Below are 17483 nucleotides of genomic sequence, written 5' to 3' on the forward strand. Positions count from 1 at the left end.
AAATGTAGATGGATATACAGTTGAACGCGGGCCGGCCAAAACCCGAACGTGGCTCTAGTGTTACACTGGATGCAAGATCACGCACATGCCGCCAAAACAAACGTTCATTAGTTTATATCACACCAATTCCTCCAAAATTGATTGATGAGCCAATCACTCTTGGAAAGCTGCCAGTTCCGGACAATTCCACCTGTCTCCGAGTCAGCGTTCTAGGTCCGACTTAGTACAAGAGAACTAAGATATACCTACGTGAGGAACTTCCCACTCAAATCTCGCGGAGCATCAAGCACCAGCTTCGCAATGACATGTCCGGGTTGCTCCGGTTTGAGTAACTTGCCTTCTGTATGGGCATCAAGGAATCTCTTCCCTTGCACGGGTCCCAAAACGTCAATGTGCTGCGCTCGCAGTTCCTCTTGCATTTTCGTGTCAACCATCCCTGGCCGAATGGAGATGGATGTGATATCTGGCTCTTCCAGTGCCATGGTCATGTTGAGGTGGTTCAGAGCCGCCTTGCTGGAGCCGTATAATCCCCAGCCTGTTGTTGCTGATGTGGCAGCACCGGATGATGTGAAAACCACTTTACCACGAGTTTTGCGCAAGTGTGGAATTGCAGCTTTTAGCTATGTATTGATAGTCAGCGAATAAACAATGCACAGGTTTTGAAAATTTCCAAGGTGTTGTAAATAATTCTACACCTGGATCACATCTCAAGACACACAAGAGATAAATAAAATGAAAAACAAAAATGAGAACAAATGTAAAAAAAAAAAAAAGTAAAAAATAAAAATAACCATAACTAAAAGGAGTTAGGAATAATAAAAATACTCACAAACCCTAGCACACTGAGGAAATTAACTTCAATCCCATCTCTCCACTCGCTCAACTCACAATCTACCAACCGCCTGACAGGCCCCAACGTTCCATGATTCAGGACCAGTCCGTCAAGCCTTCCAAACTGTTTCAAGGCTACCTCTACCGCCTGCTCAGGCAGTGACAGTAATGATGGGGAAGAATAATGGGACGTAGCAAAGTCGCCAGTAAGAATCTCCACACGGTTAGGACCGTATTGTTCCTGTAGCTGCTGGAGGGGTTGCCGTGAACGGGCAAGGAGGATCAGATTGTGGGAGGCAGGGAGGCGGAGGAGGTAGTGGGCGACGGCAAGGCCAATGCCTCGAGAGGACCCTGTAATTATTATGGTTTTTGATGACATTTTTTTTTATATCAAGTGGCTTTTGTGTTCTAAGGGTGCATCTTGTGCTTAAATAATGGAGGGGTTAGTTTCCTCTTGCCCACATAAGGTAAGTAAGTCAAAGGTAAAATCCCGTTTAGTCCCCAACCAATTTATTGTTATTCCCTCCATGCCTATGTAAAGGCTACTTTGCCCACTGCACCCAGTTTCATACTTAAAGTGCTCTACCTGCTAGCTATGGGTTAGGGTTATTGTTACTAGAATTTTTCTTGTTTCAGATCTGGTAACCCGTACGCTCATGGTAGCAGTGCTAGTATATAATACTACTATTGATATTTGAACGCCTAGCCTCGTAGAGAGTATTATTTTCTATGTCGAAATGTACGTTGGTGTCAGAGGGGCACACGGGGATGCGGTAAATTTCCATTATCAAGATATCGACCTTTCTGTTGGCACATCGAAAGTATATACAGTATGGAGGTGCGGAAAATAAGTCCTTGCACATGCCAGGAATATAAATGGAAGTCTCAATACAAAGAGCTCACTCAAATAAATACAGTCCTCATTGTAGAAGTTTTGGGCCTTGTGGTATAACTTGACAGCCAGTAATTACCCGCTACCTTATTAAGTTTCTAGCCCGTGGAGGGACTTAGTTTCCACCCCCCTGTACATGTTCAACAAATTCCAAAAAGATGATGGATTTGCGTTCATCTTGGCGATAGCCATTTCCACTCTGCGCGGCCTTGAGATCCAAACATACTAGTATCATAATTGAAAAATGGGTTTTACGTGTTTTATAGAGTAATGTGATCTACTTGCTTCTCACAGTTAGCTTTGCAGTCTCTCTTCTTTCCACTTTTGACACGCAATCTTCTCATCTATGTTGCCAATTGAATTTCTACCTCATATAAAGCAACCACTGTCTCCTACCCATCAATCGTTTCTTGGGGGGAGAGATTGCCAGATTATTATGGAGATTCAGGTGGTACAATAGTAGAGATGATTTGAGGGCACTACAACATAGCAATCTCTCACTCCCACACCAGTACTTGAATCATCTTCTACTACACATCCCGCAGTTATTCATTGATATTATGCTATCATAATATTAAATTTCTAGCAGGCTTGAATAAAGTAGATTCAGTACTAGTATTTATGGAGCATAGCTTGGATGAAAATGGTAGGCCGGCAAAATATTCTTCCGTAGATTTTTGCCATGGTCATTTCGACGACATATAATTGGCTGGACATGGCATCATCAATTTTTCTCACTTCGACACTTCGACTCACCCAGAAACACGTTTCTCCCAAAGTGGTGTAACAGTCTTAATGCTGTCAATGCCACCTTTTTCGTCACGTAATAGGCAAATAACTTGACAATTATGACCTCGAGAAGCACTAGGCCTGAGAATGGGCCCGTTTCAACCTTTAAATACCGTCAGTATTATGCCATTCTATGCCCCTCTCTGTTTCTGGGAAAGAAAGGGAAAAGAAGCCTGTTGGATTGAACAGCTACTAAATCCCGTAGAGAGAGTCTCCTCACAACCTGAGAATCCATTTTCCGCCCTCATTACGGATCAATCGATTGCCATCGTCCCTTCTTTCACTCTTGAATCTGGAGTCACCCTTCTCAATGTACCTGTCGCGTTTACCACAAGGGGAACCCTATCTCCCTCTGGAGATAATGCGTTGGTCGTATGTCATGCCTTGAGTGGTAGCGCAGACGTCAGTGACTGGTGGGGGCCCTTGCTCGGCGGCCCTGGCCAAGCGTTTGATGTGACCAGATTTTTTGTTATTTGCCTGAACAGTTTAGGTAGCCCATATGGCAGCGCGAGCGCTGTTACATATAAAAATGGGGATAGTAATAGAGGCCTCTATGGCCCTGAATTCCCGTTGACAACGATTAGAGATGACGTGAGGTATAATTTCATCAGTATTCAACAAAATTTCTTTGCCTAAGTTGCTAACACCTTTCGCCTCCAGAATCCACAAGCTCGTCTTGGATGATCTAGGAGTTCGGCAAATTGCAGCAGTAGTAGGTGGCTCTATGGGTGGTATGCTCGTTTTAGAATATGCGTATTTTGGCAAGGACTACGTACGAAGCATCGTGCCAATCGCCACTTCAAGTCGCCACTCAGCATGGGGTATCAGCTGGGGCGAGGCGCAACGCCAGAGTATTTACAGTGACCCGAAATATGAGGACGGTTATTACTCCTTTGATGACCCCCCTGCGAGTGGCCTGGGAGCGGCTCGTATGTCTGCTCTCTTAACTTATCGAAGTCGAGATTCATTTGAATCGCGCTTTGGCAGAAATGTCCCCGACCCCTCGAGAAAGCAAAATATCAACGGCACGACACTCCTTCCCACGCCCCCCAACGAGCATTTGGCTGTGCATAATGATGGCCATAAGAGTACTAGACACTTACCGGCGACACTCCCATCGGTGAACAATACATCCTTGGAATCCCACCAGACGTTCACGGATCCTCAGTTCAACGGCACCACACTTTTCGCTTCACCTGACTCCCCTGCCTCCACATCCTTCCAAACTGCCAAGCGGCCGACTACCTACTTTTCCGCGCAGTCATATCTGCGATACCAGGGCGAAAAATTCGTTAAGCGATTCGACAGCAATTGCTACATCGCGATCACACGGAAGCTCGATACTCATGACATCTCCAGACATCGAGTCGATCCTAACTCGAAGACCCCGGTCAAGGATGCACTCTCTCAAATTCAACAGCCAGCCCTGGTCATTGGTATTGAAAGCGATGGGCTGTTCACGTTCGCTGAGCAGCAGGAGCTAGCGGATGGTATTCCAGATTCGCGATTACGAAACATTGATAGCCCTGAAGGCCATGATGCGTTCCTCCTGCAATTCGAACAGGTGAATCGCCATATTCTTGAGTTTTTCAGGGAAGTGCTTCCCGATATCATGAGTGCACCTGGCAGTCAAGATGTCAATGTTGCTGAAGCACAAGTAGGCAAGTTAACGAAGAATAGCACTTTTGGTGAAGCTGAGGTGGAAGACATAACTGCCTGGTGATGGACAAAGTACCTCTATTTTTCTCTGTGAATGTATCTGTTCTTCTGTCCTTCTTGACTGCATATATATTTCTCAGTGATGCTCTGCAATGTATCATCTATCTTCCCAAGGTGTTCACTCTCCAGGCCATGTTTAAACAGCATCCAACTGCTATCCTTTATGGAATATTCATTCGTTTTCATCTTCCCCTCTTCGTTGCCCTCCGAATACACGTACGATACTGGCTGTTCAATTTTTCACCTGCATACACCATGCTCAGCTAGTTGTATTCAATACTGTCCCAAGGCGATTCAACAGCCATTTTTGATGGATCTTTCCCTAAAATGTCTCCTCTTATAAACTATGCCCGGATTTCTTTTTAAGAGCAAACCACAAAAAATAAAACAAAAATAAAATAGTCGAGTCGTTCTTAAAAAACTAAGCAATCAAACACGGAAGAATTAGTCATCCCTGAAGAGCACAAAGTCCCTGCGACTCAATCACACCAAGCGCCATGCTGGTAGTCGAGGGGAATCAAAACCCTCCCACGGATCCACACTTATGGCCTCGTATGTGGGGTGCACTAGTCTGCAATAGGAAGTTCTAAGACGCCAGAAGCCAACAAAATTAGCTGTGCCACGGGGAGAAGAGCTTGCACCCCCAGCGCCATGCCGGGAAGCTGGTGACAGCGCAGAACAACCAATCGCTCGACGATTTCGGCTGGCTGGCTGGTCAGCTGACCCCACACGTGGAAACCATGGAATTTGTGATGGAATTTGTGGGAGGCCTTGGATTGGGTTCATGGCCCACGGGATGTTCGTCCCTGGAAGTGGAAAATTGAACAAACCTGAAGTTGGTTGGACCTAGATGATCTCGGGTTGTCATTGCGCTTGGTCTGGCATCATGCGACTTTCCACCCTCCGCATGCGCCGCACGCACCCTTCCAAGGCATCTGATATTCACTTAAGTGTTTCCTGGCCTGTCGCTCTGTTTTCCTCGCTCCCCACTGACAATTCCCATTGATAATCCCCATTGAGAATCCTTTTGTTGTGGTTGAATTGTTGTATCTTTCCCGGAACTTAAAAATGAAGTTCGCCAAGTACGTCATGGGTATTCAGGACCGTTGTTCTTCCTGGTTTCAGTTACAATGAACTGATTGTTTATCAAAGGGAGCTCGAAGAGGATTTGGTACCTGAGTGGAGGGCTAAGTACTTGAATTATAAGGTGCGCATGGGTTTTTGTCAGGGCTAAATATCCTGAGTGCGACCTCTTTGTATCACTGCTTCCAACACCATTCCTAACGCAGGCATTGCCTTCTAGGCTGGCAAAAAGAAGGTGAAGGCAATATCGAGAGCACTTCGCCATGCTGAGCAGCAATCTCCTTCTGCCCATCGTAGACGTCTCAGCCATATCTTCCGCCATGAGGACCGTCCCACTGTCGATTTTCCTCCGCCACGTTCCGGCTTTCGTCAAGCGTCTGCTGCCCGAGGACTGAAATCTTTTACTCCCTTCCAACGGTCCGATTCTGCCCTACAAGACCTATCTCGTGGAAAATTTGGGGCTACTCTCGATGTTGGCATCCAGGGACGACAGCCACTGAGCCCTCTAGGGTCCCGGTGTAATGAGCCGACTGACGATGACGGAAACATTATAGCCCCCGCCCCACAGCGTGTACCAGCTTCAATCCTTCCCTCCCTGGAACTTCCAGACCCTGCCTTGGAAATGGAAGACCCTCATTTCCGTCCTGGAACTCTAACCCGGAGGATACCGTGCGGCGACGTGGATGGAACCCAAGCCTTAAACACTGTTGGGGAAGCTGGTAACGGAACGATGGAATTGATAAATCCTCATATCCAAAACTCTACCTCCAGCTATCCCCGGGGAGCGATCGATATAGTCCAGCCAAGTCGCCATTCAGTTCCGAGTCGAGTACTCGGTAGCCCAAAAGCTCTGTTGAAGAAGGTGTTTACTTCTAGGACACATGGTGACCATTCAACAATTCGTGGGCCTGTTGATGCATTTATGGCACTTAGGCATAGAGAATCGGAATTTTTTACTTTCTTGGAGAAGGAGTTAGCAAAAATTGAATCTTTTTATCATTTCAAAGAGAAAGAGGCCACTGAGCGGCTGGGAGTGTTACGAGCCCAGCTTCATCTTATGAGAGATACTAGAGTTGGCGAGCTAATGGCCAATAAGCGGAATGCAGAGGCTAAAACCCGGCTCAATGTGGTTTCCGAGTCGGACGTTGGTGTTTCCGCACGGAAATGGGGGGTTCCTCTGGGAAATAAGCTGGGTAAAGCAAGGTCTAGAAAAACTTCAGAAGCCATGGAGCAACTTGCAACTCCCTCGGGCCCGCTGCCTATGTGTTCCTACCCTTATGAGCAACGAGACTTCGTCCGCCGAGAAGATCTAAATGACGTTTCATATCGCTCTGCCAAAAGGAAACTGAAAGTTGCCTTGATAGAGTTTTATCGTGGTCTGGAGCTCCTCAAGGCCTATGCTGACCTAAACCGAAAAGCGTTTCGCAAAATGAACAAAAAGTACGACAAGGTTACCGCCGCACGCCCGGCTGGTCACTACGTTTCAGAGAAGGTCAACAAGGCATGGTTTGTCCAAAGCGAAGTTGTTGAAAATCACATGGTGTCCGTCGAGGACCTTTACGCGCGCTATTTTGAGAGAGGCAATCGTAAGGTTGCCACTCGGAAACTTCGCAGCAAGACCTCAAGAACCTACGATTATTCTTCCAATGCCTTTCGTAATGGCTTGATGTTCTCAGGAGGCGTCGTCCTTGGCGTTCAGGGTTTGACATATGCAGTGCACCTGTTGTTCCATGGGAATCCTCAAGTCCGCCTTTACACCGCTTACTTACTCCAGGTTTGTTGAGTTGTTGCTGCTATTGCCGTTTATGGTTTGCTAATTTACTAAACTCAGATCTACGGCGGTTATTTCCTCGCTCTCTTCCATTTTCTTCTTTTTTGTATGGATTGTAAAATTTGGGGTGCCAGCAAAATCAATTATGCCTTCGTTTTTGAATTTGATTCTCGTCATGTACTGGATTGGCGTGAACTGTTGGAGGTAACCTATGAATACATAAAATATTTTTATCCATTCACTAGCTAACCGACAGTGCAGGTACCCTGTCTTTTTGTCCTATTACTTGGGATAATTCTATTTTTAAATTTCCGCTGGGTGAATAGCTTATACATTTACTGGCCTATTATTCTAATAGGCATCACCCTGCTCATTTTGTTTATTCCCATACCTTTATTCTATCATCGAAGTAGAAGATGGTGGGCATATTCAAATGTAAGCAACACTGATGCTTATCTCGCCCCTTTCGCTTATTCCAACTGTAATTATTCTAATGTTGCGCAGTGGCGCCTTTTACTGGCGGGTTTCTATCCTGTCGAGTTTCGAGACTTTTTCCTGGGTGATATGTACTGCTCCCAAGTATATGCTATGAGTGTAAGTAATTCCTCAATAAAAGCACGTCGAGGCAAGAAGCTAACAGCATCGAAGAATATTGCATTATTCTTCTGTCTATATAGCAAGGGATGGGATAACGCGCCAAGGTGCAATTCCTCACACTCACGAGTCATGGGCTTCCTCTCGACAGTTCCATCTATCTGGCGCTCCTTCCAATGCCTCCGACGTTATTTCGATACTAGAAATGTTTTCCCCCACATTGCAAATCTAGGAAAATACTCTTTTTCAATCCTCTACTACATGACCCTTAGCCTATACCGAATTCAGAGAGTGGACCAGCCTCGGGCCATCTTCATAACCTGTGCTTCTATTAACTCGGTCTATGCCTCCATTTGGGACCTTGCCATGGACTGGAGTCTATGTAACCCCTATTCCAAGAACCGCTTCCTTCGGGATTCTCTAGCCTTCCACAGTCACTGGGTGTATTACTTAGCGATGGCCATTGATCCAATTCTCCGTTTCAACTGGATATTATACGCCATTTTCCCCCATGGTTATCAGCACTCGGCCATCCTGAGTTTCTTCCTCGCGTTCTCCGAAGTATGCCGAAGAGGAATGTGGTCGATTTTCCGCGTCGAGAACGAGCACTGTACGAACGTCTCACGGTTCCGGGCTTCACGCGATGTCCCGCTTCCCTACGAAATCCCCTCCCAAGCCAGGATCTCAGTTGGGCGATTGGAAGAGCAAAATTTCCTCACACCGCAACTGAGTTTTCTGAGCAGTTCCCAAGCCGCGACAGATGGCGATGAGGAGAATCAACCGGGCCCAAGTCCACAACGCAGGATGCCAAGTTCACTGGAAATCCCACGGACACTGTCTCGCGTAGGTACCATGCTTGCAACGGCGCATGCGCAAGATTTTGAACGCAGAAAGCAGCCAGGGATTCTGGAAAATAGTTCCCAAGGCGATCATCCGACTTCACGACACGACAAAGAAAATAGTAGTACCGATGAAGAAGGAGGGGATGTGGAATGTGACGAAGGAAAACATGATGAGGAACATGACTTTTGAGATATTGAACGCATATTTATGAGGTCATTTTCTTTCGTTCTTGCTTTTTGCTTTTCTCTCTCTCTCTTTTTTAAACTTTTGAATATTCTCATGCCTTCCAAAAAATACGATGTTTGATGCTATATATTTACATTTATAGATAGATCTTTCTTACATAAAAATATACCTAAGTTAACACAAGAAGATAATTTCTCGAAAGGCAGCTAGTTTGACTGCACTTGTCTAACTCTGCTGATATGCCTCTCATTTTCTGCCCCCTCTCAATCAATTCATTTTTATGGTATAGATAGTGCTAGAGGTATATTCCAGCTAATACTCATTATATTACAAAATAATTCTTGTACAAGTATATACGACCTTATAATAGATCTGACCATTTCATTTTATGAAAGGAGAAGTCTGAGAGTCTGATGTAAGTGTCGATCTATCGCTGTAATTATGATTTAAGTATGGATCTGGAGCTGGATCACGCGAGGTGCCCGGCTTAACTACTCGATCAAAAAGGTTACACACGATAACAGCCACTGCTGTTATCGGAGCCTATATATACGGTATATAAGTTAGGTATCCCTTGAGATACCTAGGCCTTCCGGGCCTCGCAGCATGACAATCCTATTCAGTATATTTAAAGTTGATGGTAAAGAGTTGGGTAGGAAAGGTTTAAATTAAGATTATATAAACATTAGTTAGTGATAGATAAACTTAAAAATTAATCCCCTTTGGTAGCTAAAAGAACACTTGCTTTTTGAAAGCAGTTTTGGTCATGATTTTTGATTGATATTCTCATCTGAAAAACGTTCCGGGAGGTGATAATCGAATTCGCTCGCCTGTTCGGTATCAACGATGGCTAACGTAGCTTCTGAAGGTTAAATAAATCTTGATTGCCAAGTTAGGCATGCTGATGCTAAAACTGGGGTTGCGGCTCCAGGGAGCAGAAGTATCTCTTTACATTTTTACTCTGTATACGCCGTACCACGAGACAGCACCAAAACTTGGAAATACACCAAACCATCGACATGCCTTGGTCAATTGGAGTGATAGTGCTGGTGTAGCCCTCGATATCCCCCGCCCAATTCCTGAATCGCTGGCAAGGCAGGGCGTGTGTGGCTTCCAAGTTTCCTACTCCTCAGCGGAGGAGCCAGGATGTGGGTTCGCGACAAAGCGCTCATATCTGATCGCGCACTTCACTTCCTCAAGCACTCCAGCACAAAACGACAAATGGTGTGCGTGCACCTATGTCTCAGGTGTGTAGCACAAACGAAGCCGCTGGACTGTAGCATCGGGGTGGCTGGATGGAACTTTGACCACGCACTCCTAGCCACCAACTTCCCACCAGTCACCAACATCGCTGGCTGAACCTGCTGCGACGGTGTTGCCCAATGATAAACCATGGTGTGCTGTTGAGATGACGCTTGTCCTTACTAGTGCCATCCCATGTTCCCCGCTATTACCAGAGGGAGAACACTTCAACCAACGAGTCCTGCACGCAAACTGAGTGTTTGGATGAACATCTGGCGAAGAATCACGCTGGTTGCCTCGTCGTATCTCTTCGCCCCAGCAACATCCACGCGAAATTATCACTGCCGCCTATCTGCTCACCGATAGCGCGCTGATTTCGCCGTGTCGTCGGGACCGTGACGTGACCACTGATGGGCCCTCAGTTGGTATCGTGATTAACGACTACTTCTCCTGTCTGAGAGTCCTTATTTCGTGCCCTGTGTCCTGACTGTCGAATACGACCTGTTTATGTGCGTTTACTCGTCGTTCAAATCTCCCAATATCATCTTTCGACTTTTTCTGGCTGCATAATGTTCAATAACCGGCCCACACCTTTGGAGCCAAATATCTGCGAACGCACTCAAGCGCTCGACATACAACATTTCCAGTCTTCATTATCGGGAAAATCTGTGGCGCTTGAACCTGTACCTTTCCTACTTCTTGAACAAGGGCCGTAATATCCATCATGACGCCCACCCGTCTTGAGGAACTGGATGTTTTCGATGATCACCCTTCATTAACCGCCTCCCTCGAGGACTTCGAGGACTCCTCACGCCCTTCGCCCCTCCTCGACCTCCCCTCTCAGCACTCCGGGTTCCAGTCCGAAACCATAAATGATCATGATCCGGAAACAGATATAGACTCTAGTGCTGGTGACCCATGGTCTCCACCAGGATACCAACAACGGAGGTATATCTTGCAACAGCAACACTTTCCCCCAACAACGGGCAGTGCTTGGTACCGGCATCAACCATATCTGCGCGACAAGCCATATTTTGGACCGCCATATGATTTCAGCCCATTGCGGTCGAGAGAAGTTAGCCCGCAATATGAGGATGCCCTGGAGAAACCCATCGGCTCTGGAGGAGATGACCCCGCCGACCTCACGATACCCGCAAATATACCATTGCCCATGGGTGCTGATTCACCGCAGAAGGGCAGGTCGCCTAGTCCCGCACCATCAATAAAGCTCGAAGAAAAAACCGGGGTGGAGGAAGAAACCAATACCAATAATACAAAGGACACACTTGAACTGTTGCCGGAGGAGCTTGCGCCGGATTATTTTACAAATTGTAGTATATTTTCAATTTTTCCCAATCCATTTTAAACTAATTTTTCGTTCCCATAAGCTCCGGCATGTCAGTTATATCCTTTCTCTCGTTCGGGAGCTAACATTTCGTAGATATCCGTTTCGCGGTGCGCGCGGAAGTTCAACATCGGGAACCTTTTGTTGCAATTTTCAGCTATGTCAGCCAAAGAATTAACTCTATGACTAAAAGCCGCACAAACACCGTGTTATCATTTCTCATAGGCATTATATCCTTCTTGATCATTCGTGCATTTTTGCTTCCCCCTATCCCCCTCCCTGTTCCCGATCTCGTCAAACTTTCCGGCCTCGCACGATCTTTCGAGCCACTAATATACTACTCCGAAAATGGGGTACAGCAAATCGGCGCTTTGCAAGAAACTGGAGTCGCTGTCTGGGATTTGGGTGAATCTGTGCGTGCCACAAATATGACAAGCGCCCCGATCATCGTACGCCAGCTCGACGAGCTCTCCGAATCTCTCAAGACCCTCTCTCTAGAACTCACCCGCTTTTTCGCCAATATCGACGCTGACATCGACTCCATACTAATCGTCATGGACTGGGCGAAGCGTGAGCTGGGGGCCCTCTCATCACAGCCCGCCAACTCCCTCCCTTCCATCTTCTTTGACAACTTTCACTCCATCCTCTGGCGCCTCGGCGCTCTTGAAACTGCCACAACAACATTACCAGACGGCAGTAAATCTCCCCTTCCTTCCCCTAGCCGCCTAGGCTCTCTCATTACTACTATGTTCGGTACTACACGTTCTCAACGCACCCACCGCACCCTCACCCATACCTTCACCGAATTCCTCGCCGTTCTTGAGGAGTCGATAAACAGCGAACTGACTCATTCTGCTGCCCTTTTCGCTCTCTTCGAGTCCATAGACCGCCAGTTCTTGAACCTGCAGCGCACAGTTGTACGCGAGTCAGATGCGCAGGAACGTGCAGAGGGAGAGATGCTCTCATCACTGTGGACGCGCGTGCTTGGCCCCAACGCTGCCGCGCTGCGAAAATATGAAAAGAACCGTCAGTTACTGTCATCTGTGCGGCAGCGGACGGTTGCCAATAAACATCTTCTAATGGACCATCGCGGGAAGCTGTTGACCCTCAAGGTGAACCTGGAGACATTGAGGAGGAAGTTGGTTAGTCAGCTGGTCAGGAGAAATGGTTCGGCTAGTTTTGAGCTATTAGGGGCTAGTAGTCGATGTAGTAGTGGGGGTGATTGGGAGTGCGTGGGGAGAGGGATTGGGAGTGGTGCGCAGGGTTCGGTGGAGTTATTGGTTGAAGGCCAGATCAAAGGTCTTGAAGGTGCTTATGAGTATTTAAAAGGGGTGAGGGAGAGACAGAAGGCGAAGTTAATGGAAATGGTCTATGGGGCGGGAAGTCGGAAGGCCGTCACTGGATCTGGGCTTGGATTGTTGGATGGGCTTTCCGGGGGGGCCCCGTTGGGATCTGACGCTGGAGCTGGAGCAGGACCTGGCGGCGGAGGAACATGAGGACCCTCTGGACAAATTTTTAGCAATTCGCGATACCATTTAATCAATGTATTCTTTCCTATTTTGGTTCCCTCTTTTGGCTTTATTTTGGCTTTATTTTAAATTTTTAGGTTGAGCGCACAGGTGTTTGAGGGGTTAGTATTTCTTCGGGCCTGTTCAGCGAAACAAACTGCAGGAATTATTTATTTTGATAGCGGAGTATAGTTTTATCTACCTAGTCTGATGTTGTCTGTTGTACTTGAGAATAACACCGATGTCTCTGTAAATAATCGGAAAGATTCAAGTTATTTTAAAATAACAAAGAAATATTGTTAAAGAAGAAAATAAGGAAGGAAATCTAAAATAAACTCAACTAGTCTATATACTAGTAGTGTTGGAATCGCGTTATGCTGCCCCTGCTTTTTTTTGATGGAGGTCTCTCTATCTTAGACGAGTACGTCCCTTCGAGATTGGAGCGATATTTTGCTACTAATTTGAAACATTGATGTCAAGGAATCTTGGCAAATGGGGGATAATTTGATCAACAGGATTCTCAGTGGAGGGGATGGATTCAGTGTTAGATAAGCAGGATTCTAATTAACTTACAATAAATGAAATGTTGTAAAAATATATCCATTCTTTAATTAAATATGTTATCTAAACTACATTTATAATATTATAGTATGGAAAATAATATTAAAAAACACAAATTATTGTTTATTTTATTCTCATATTGTAATTAATTTAATTATCAAATGACTGAAAGAAATTTTTTTATTTCATGATAATGTTCATACAAACTTTCTCATCTTCCTCAAGAGTTGCAACACAAGGACCACAATGAATTACCAAGCATTCTTCATTATATTCGCACCAAAGATCTTCACAGTGAACAAAGCGGTTATTTAATGCTAAATTAGATGTAGATATAGACTGTTTGCTATTCTGATTCAAATTCAGCATCGAAAAATTTGATAATGATAGAGTACTCGATAATGATGACATAATTTGATCAGTAGAATCTTTTGAAGCAGTAGATATTCGCCGATTATCTACTATATTATTCTTATTATTTTTATTATCAGTGATATGTTTAATGTTATGAACAGATATTTTCTAAATGTTCAAATAATTTATTAGATTTTACACTTTTTAATAAATATAAGTTATGTAAAATAATGAATGGTGTTAATTATTTATAATAATAAATTTAATGTACTTACTTTCGCTAATATATCTTGCATCGCTAAAACAAATATAACTTGTATAACAGAGAAAATAAACTTCATAATAAAGGTGATAGCAAGGGAAGTAATATTACACTTAACATATAAAATTGTTTTTTTTTAATATATTATTTAAAAGATTAAATATATACAAATGTATAGTTATAAACTACTTTAAATATTATTTTTACTTATATTACATAATGAATATTATTAAAGTGAATTTGATAAGAGCTTTAAGTTTCATTTTTATTAAATAGAGCGAAGCGAAGTCTACCATGCAAAGCTTTGAGAGAGAGTGGCAAAAGTTGCTTCATTTCCTGACTGAAATGATTAGATGCTGGTTTGTTCAAAACAGTGGCCTCAATCTCAATTATTTTATTAGTATAGAGATTTTCACTGCTTCGCATCTCTAATTGGTTTAAACACAGAGAATCTCCACTTTTATTTCTGGAGTAGAGACTTGACTTTTCGACTAGTTCGCAATCGACTCTATTCTTAGCCTTGAATTATCTGCCTCTCTAACCACCTATTTATCTAAAGACCTGCTCGATATTCAATCGATTGCTAATAGAAGAAAGAACGGTAGCGATCTATCTATTTACGTCTGTGCGCGATATCTGATCAATCTATATGAATAGATATTGCTCACTTGCTACCGAGTCTTTAATTTAGCAAGCTTCTTACTGTATATAAGATACGGTCGGGCTTATATAGTGCTTCTGAGCTTGATCACTAGATCAGAAGGGGTAGTGCCACTATCACAGATTAAGGTATATTGTTGAAAGATAGAATGACTAGCAATAGCTACAGTGATAATCTAAAGTATTTAAAATGAGTATTAAATAAAGCTTATAGAGTAAGAGTTCAGATGCTTATGATGTTACTATATTCAATACTGTCTTAAAGGTCATCATTTTCTCTGATAAGTATCTGTTATATCGTGCTGTAATTGGGAGCAACGGCCAGGCATTACAGTGCCAACCAACTAGGCCAAAAAGACATAAGACAACTGGCTTCGCCAGTTGCGCCCGGCACCCCTATATAGGCATATTGTATGCGCAGTGAATACAAACTGTGTTGCGGTGACAATTACAATATGATGATTGCATCAGCAGCAGGTGATTAGTGATTAAATAAAGAGCAAGTGCTAGTTATCTTAAATTTACTCAAAATTTCTTAAATCAGCTTCCAATACACATTTCAAACTTCTTTTACACCAGTTATCACTTTGTAATCTTTCATCAACATATATTCATTTTTGTAGTAGAACATTCTAAGATACTGAGATGAGAAAAGCAAGAGTCTGCAGAACCTGAATTACTATCTGACAACATTAAACAAAAAGCTCAGATACTTTACTTAAGTGAATGAAATGCTTATAAGGCTTCAGTGCCTGTTGAACTTCTCCATTTGGTCCACAGAATTTTTCAACTTGCTCGGGGCACCTTCCAATGAAGTTCATTGGATCTAGCAACTGGTCGAGATCCCCGGCTACTGGGGCCAGGAATTTCGATTTCTTCATCCTTTCAATCAAGTCATTTTTTCCACCCTGGTTCTTGACCACGTCGCTTGCCTGATGAGACAATACCCTGATTTCCTCATGGGCGTCCTGTCGCGACTTTCCTAGAGACACCATCTTCATCATGATATTTTCGGTCGCCATAAAAGGGAGTTCTACACCATTGTTAGAAATTTTCCCTTTATTTAAAGGGTTATTACGTTACCCGCCTTCCATCAGCCTGCTACGTATTCTGGCTGGATAAACAACAAGCCCTGACACCACATTGTCCATTGCTATGAGGATCGCGTCCGCACTTAGGAACATCTCTGGGATGGTGATACGACGAATCGCGCTGTCATCAAGTGTGCGCTCGAACCACTGTTGCGCAAATGTATCCGCAGCGTTTTTATTTAAGTTAGCCAAGTGCCGTCCCAGACTAGCAATACGTTCACTGCGCATAGGATTCCGTTTATACGCCATGGCTGACGACCCAATTTGATCTTTCTCAAATGGCTCTTCCATTTCTTTCTGGGCTGCAAGATGTCTGATATCACCTGTGATTCTTTGAACTGTAGTGCCCAATGCAGAGATCGCATTGGCCACGCGCAAATCAACCTTGCGGGAATAAGTTTGGGTCGAAATCGGGTAGCAGGAGGGGAATCCAGCTTTGGTGCAAATAATTTCGTTGAGTTTGTCGACTTTGGCCCTGTCGTTGTTGAAAAGTTCCATAAAACTGGCTTGGGTTCCAGTAGTTCCCTGAGCTCCCCGGAAACGGAGATCGTTGCGTGCGCGTTCAATATCTTCAAGATCCATGAGGAGATCTTGCACCCACTGAGCAGCACGGCGTCCGACAGTGATGAGCTGAGCAGGTTGGTAATGAGTGTAGCCAAGGGTGGGCATATCCTTGTATTCCACGGCGAATTGAGACAGCTTGTGGATCACAGTTGCAAGTTTGGGACGGACAAGATCAAGAGCATCACGAATGCTGATCAGATCACTGTTGTCTGTGCAGTAACAAGAGGTAGCACCAAGATGAATGATTCCTTGAGCGGCTGGGGCGACTTGACCAAATGCCTAAGATAAATCCTCGTATTAGTATCGTGGGACCCGAAATATCTGTAATGGAGGCATAGAAGTTGTACAACAAAATGAGCTCTCGAGAAGATGCCACTGGAATAATACACACGTATACATGGGCCATAACGTCATGCCTACGTCGCTTTTCTTCCTCCGCTGCGACCTTGAAGCAATTGTCCGTCATCAGCACATTTGCCTTCATCTGAGCAATAGCTTCGTCTGAGATTTCAATTCCCAATTCTTTCTCAGCTTCTGCCAGCCAAATCCACAGTTTCCGCCATGTCGTCGATCGAGTTCGGGCGGAGAAGATTGTCTTCATCTCGTTGCCTGTCATGAATCGAAGGCCAAGTGTTAGTGGACATTCCTGTTAGCCCAAATGAAAGTAACACATACTTGCATACCGCGAAGCCAGCGGAGTCTGATATGTATCGTTTTCAGCCATGATTGATTTTAAGGTCACGATTATTTGATTTTTTAAATGGAGAGGTTGAATTCTGGGAGTGGGCTGTTGAGCGAACAAGACTGCAAGACAAATTTGGCCAGTTAATGGTGGGGGGAAACTCAGTGTGTCGGAACTAACAAAGTCCGAATATTGACCCAAATACTGAATATCGATAAAATAAATTGAATTTTATTATTCTAACTCCAATAATTACATGATAACCAGGCAGTATTTATATGAAAGGGTATGCTTGATTATACAATCGCATATGATCTGCTCCTTGGTAACCTCTGCAAAGTCTGTAAGGGTTGAATGTCCTTGCCTGCGCAGAGTAGCTAACAACTACCTGTGATAATGAGCGATTTTGTTCACAAAATGGATAAAAGCCAATGAGCAGGCGTTGACACAAGGGGTTCAATACTGTCAGTGTTCATCATCATTCAAGTCAACCTTGTAGCTCCCTT

The 17483-nt window shown here is 44.4% G+C and overlaps 6 protein-coding genes across 6 annotated transcripts; 4 read left to right on the forward strand and 2 right to left on the reverse strand.

The window, feature by feature from the left end:
- Nucleotides 1–153: 153 nt before the first annotated feature.
- On the reverse strand, nt 154–1210 carry HCBG_05786 (short-chain dehydrogenase; the record flags this gene model as incomplete). The annotated part of the gene is made up of 3 exons (XM_045432835.1): nt 154–190; nt 250–620; nt 830–1210. The coding sequence occupies 3 exons, from the start codon at nt 1208–1210 to the stop codon at nt 154–156; spliced, it is 789 nt and encodes a 262-aa protein (XP_045286951.1).
- Nucleotides 1211–2571: 1361 nt separating this feature from the next.
- On the forward strand, nt 2572–4555 carry HCBG_05787 (homoserine O-acetyltransferase; the record flags this gene model as incomplete). Its single annotated transcript, XM_045432836.1, has 3 exons — nt 2572–2626; nt 2718–3108; nt 3173–4555. The coding sequence occupies 3 exons, from the start codon at nt 2572–2574 to the stop codon at nt 4233–4235; spliced, it is 1509 nt and encodes a 502-aa protein (XP_045286952.1).
- Nucleotides 4556–5299: 744 nt separating this feature from the next.
- Nucleotides 5300–8895, forward strand: HCBG_05788 (uncharacterized protein; the record flags this gene model as incomplete). The annotated part of the gene is made up of 7 exons (XM_045432837.1): nt 5300–5313; nt 5384–5438; nt 5535–7088; nt 7146–7289; nt 7347–7520; nt 7590–7679; nt 7734–8895. The coding sequence occupies 7 exons, from the start codon at nt 5300–5302 to the stop codon at nt 8709–8711; spliced, it is 3009 nt and encodes a 1002-aa protein (XP_045286953.1).
- Nucleotides 8896–9612: 717 nt separating this feature from the next.
- HCBG_05789 (uncharacterized protein) lies at nt 9613–9963 on the forward strand (the record flags this gene model as incomplete). The annotated part of the gene is made up of 1 exon (XM_045432838.1): nt 9613–9963. The coding sequence occupies one exon, from the start codon at nt 9613–9615 to the stop codon at nt 9961–9963; it is 351 nt and encodes a 116-aa protein (XP_045286954.1).
- A 711-nt stretch (nt 9964–10674) lies between these two features.
- On the forward strand, nt 10675–12791 carry HCBG_05790 (uncharacterized protein; the record flags this gene model as incomplete). The annotated part of the gene is made up of 2 exons (XM_045432839.1): nt 10675–11284; nt 11392–12791. 2 exons carry the CDS (start codon nt 10675–10677, stop codon nt 12789–12791), a joined length of 2010 nt encoding a protein of 669 aa, XP_045286955.1.
- Nucleotides 12792–15332: 2541 nt separating this feature from the next.
- Nucleotides 15333–17019, reverse strand: HCBG_05791 (adenylosuccinate lyase; the record flags this gene model as incomplete). Its single annotated transcript, XM_045432840.1, has 4 exons — nt 15333–15673; nt 15746–16574; nt 16687–16904; nt 16971–17019. The coding sequence occupies 4 exons, from the start codon at nt 17017–17019 to the stop codon at nt 15333–15335; spliced, it is 1437 nt and encodes a 478-aa protein (XP_045286956.1).
- Between the last annotated feature and the right edge of the window lie 464 nt (nt 17020–17483).

The sequence above is a fragment of the Histoplasma capsulatum genome (genome assembly GCF_000150115.1).
Source record: "Histoplasma capsulatum G186AR genomic scaffold supercont2.7, whole genome shotgun sequence".
Lineage (NCBI taxonomy): Eukaryota > Fungi > Ascomycota > Eurotiomycetes > Onygenales > Ajellomycetaceae > Histoplasma > Histoplasma capsulatum.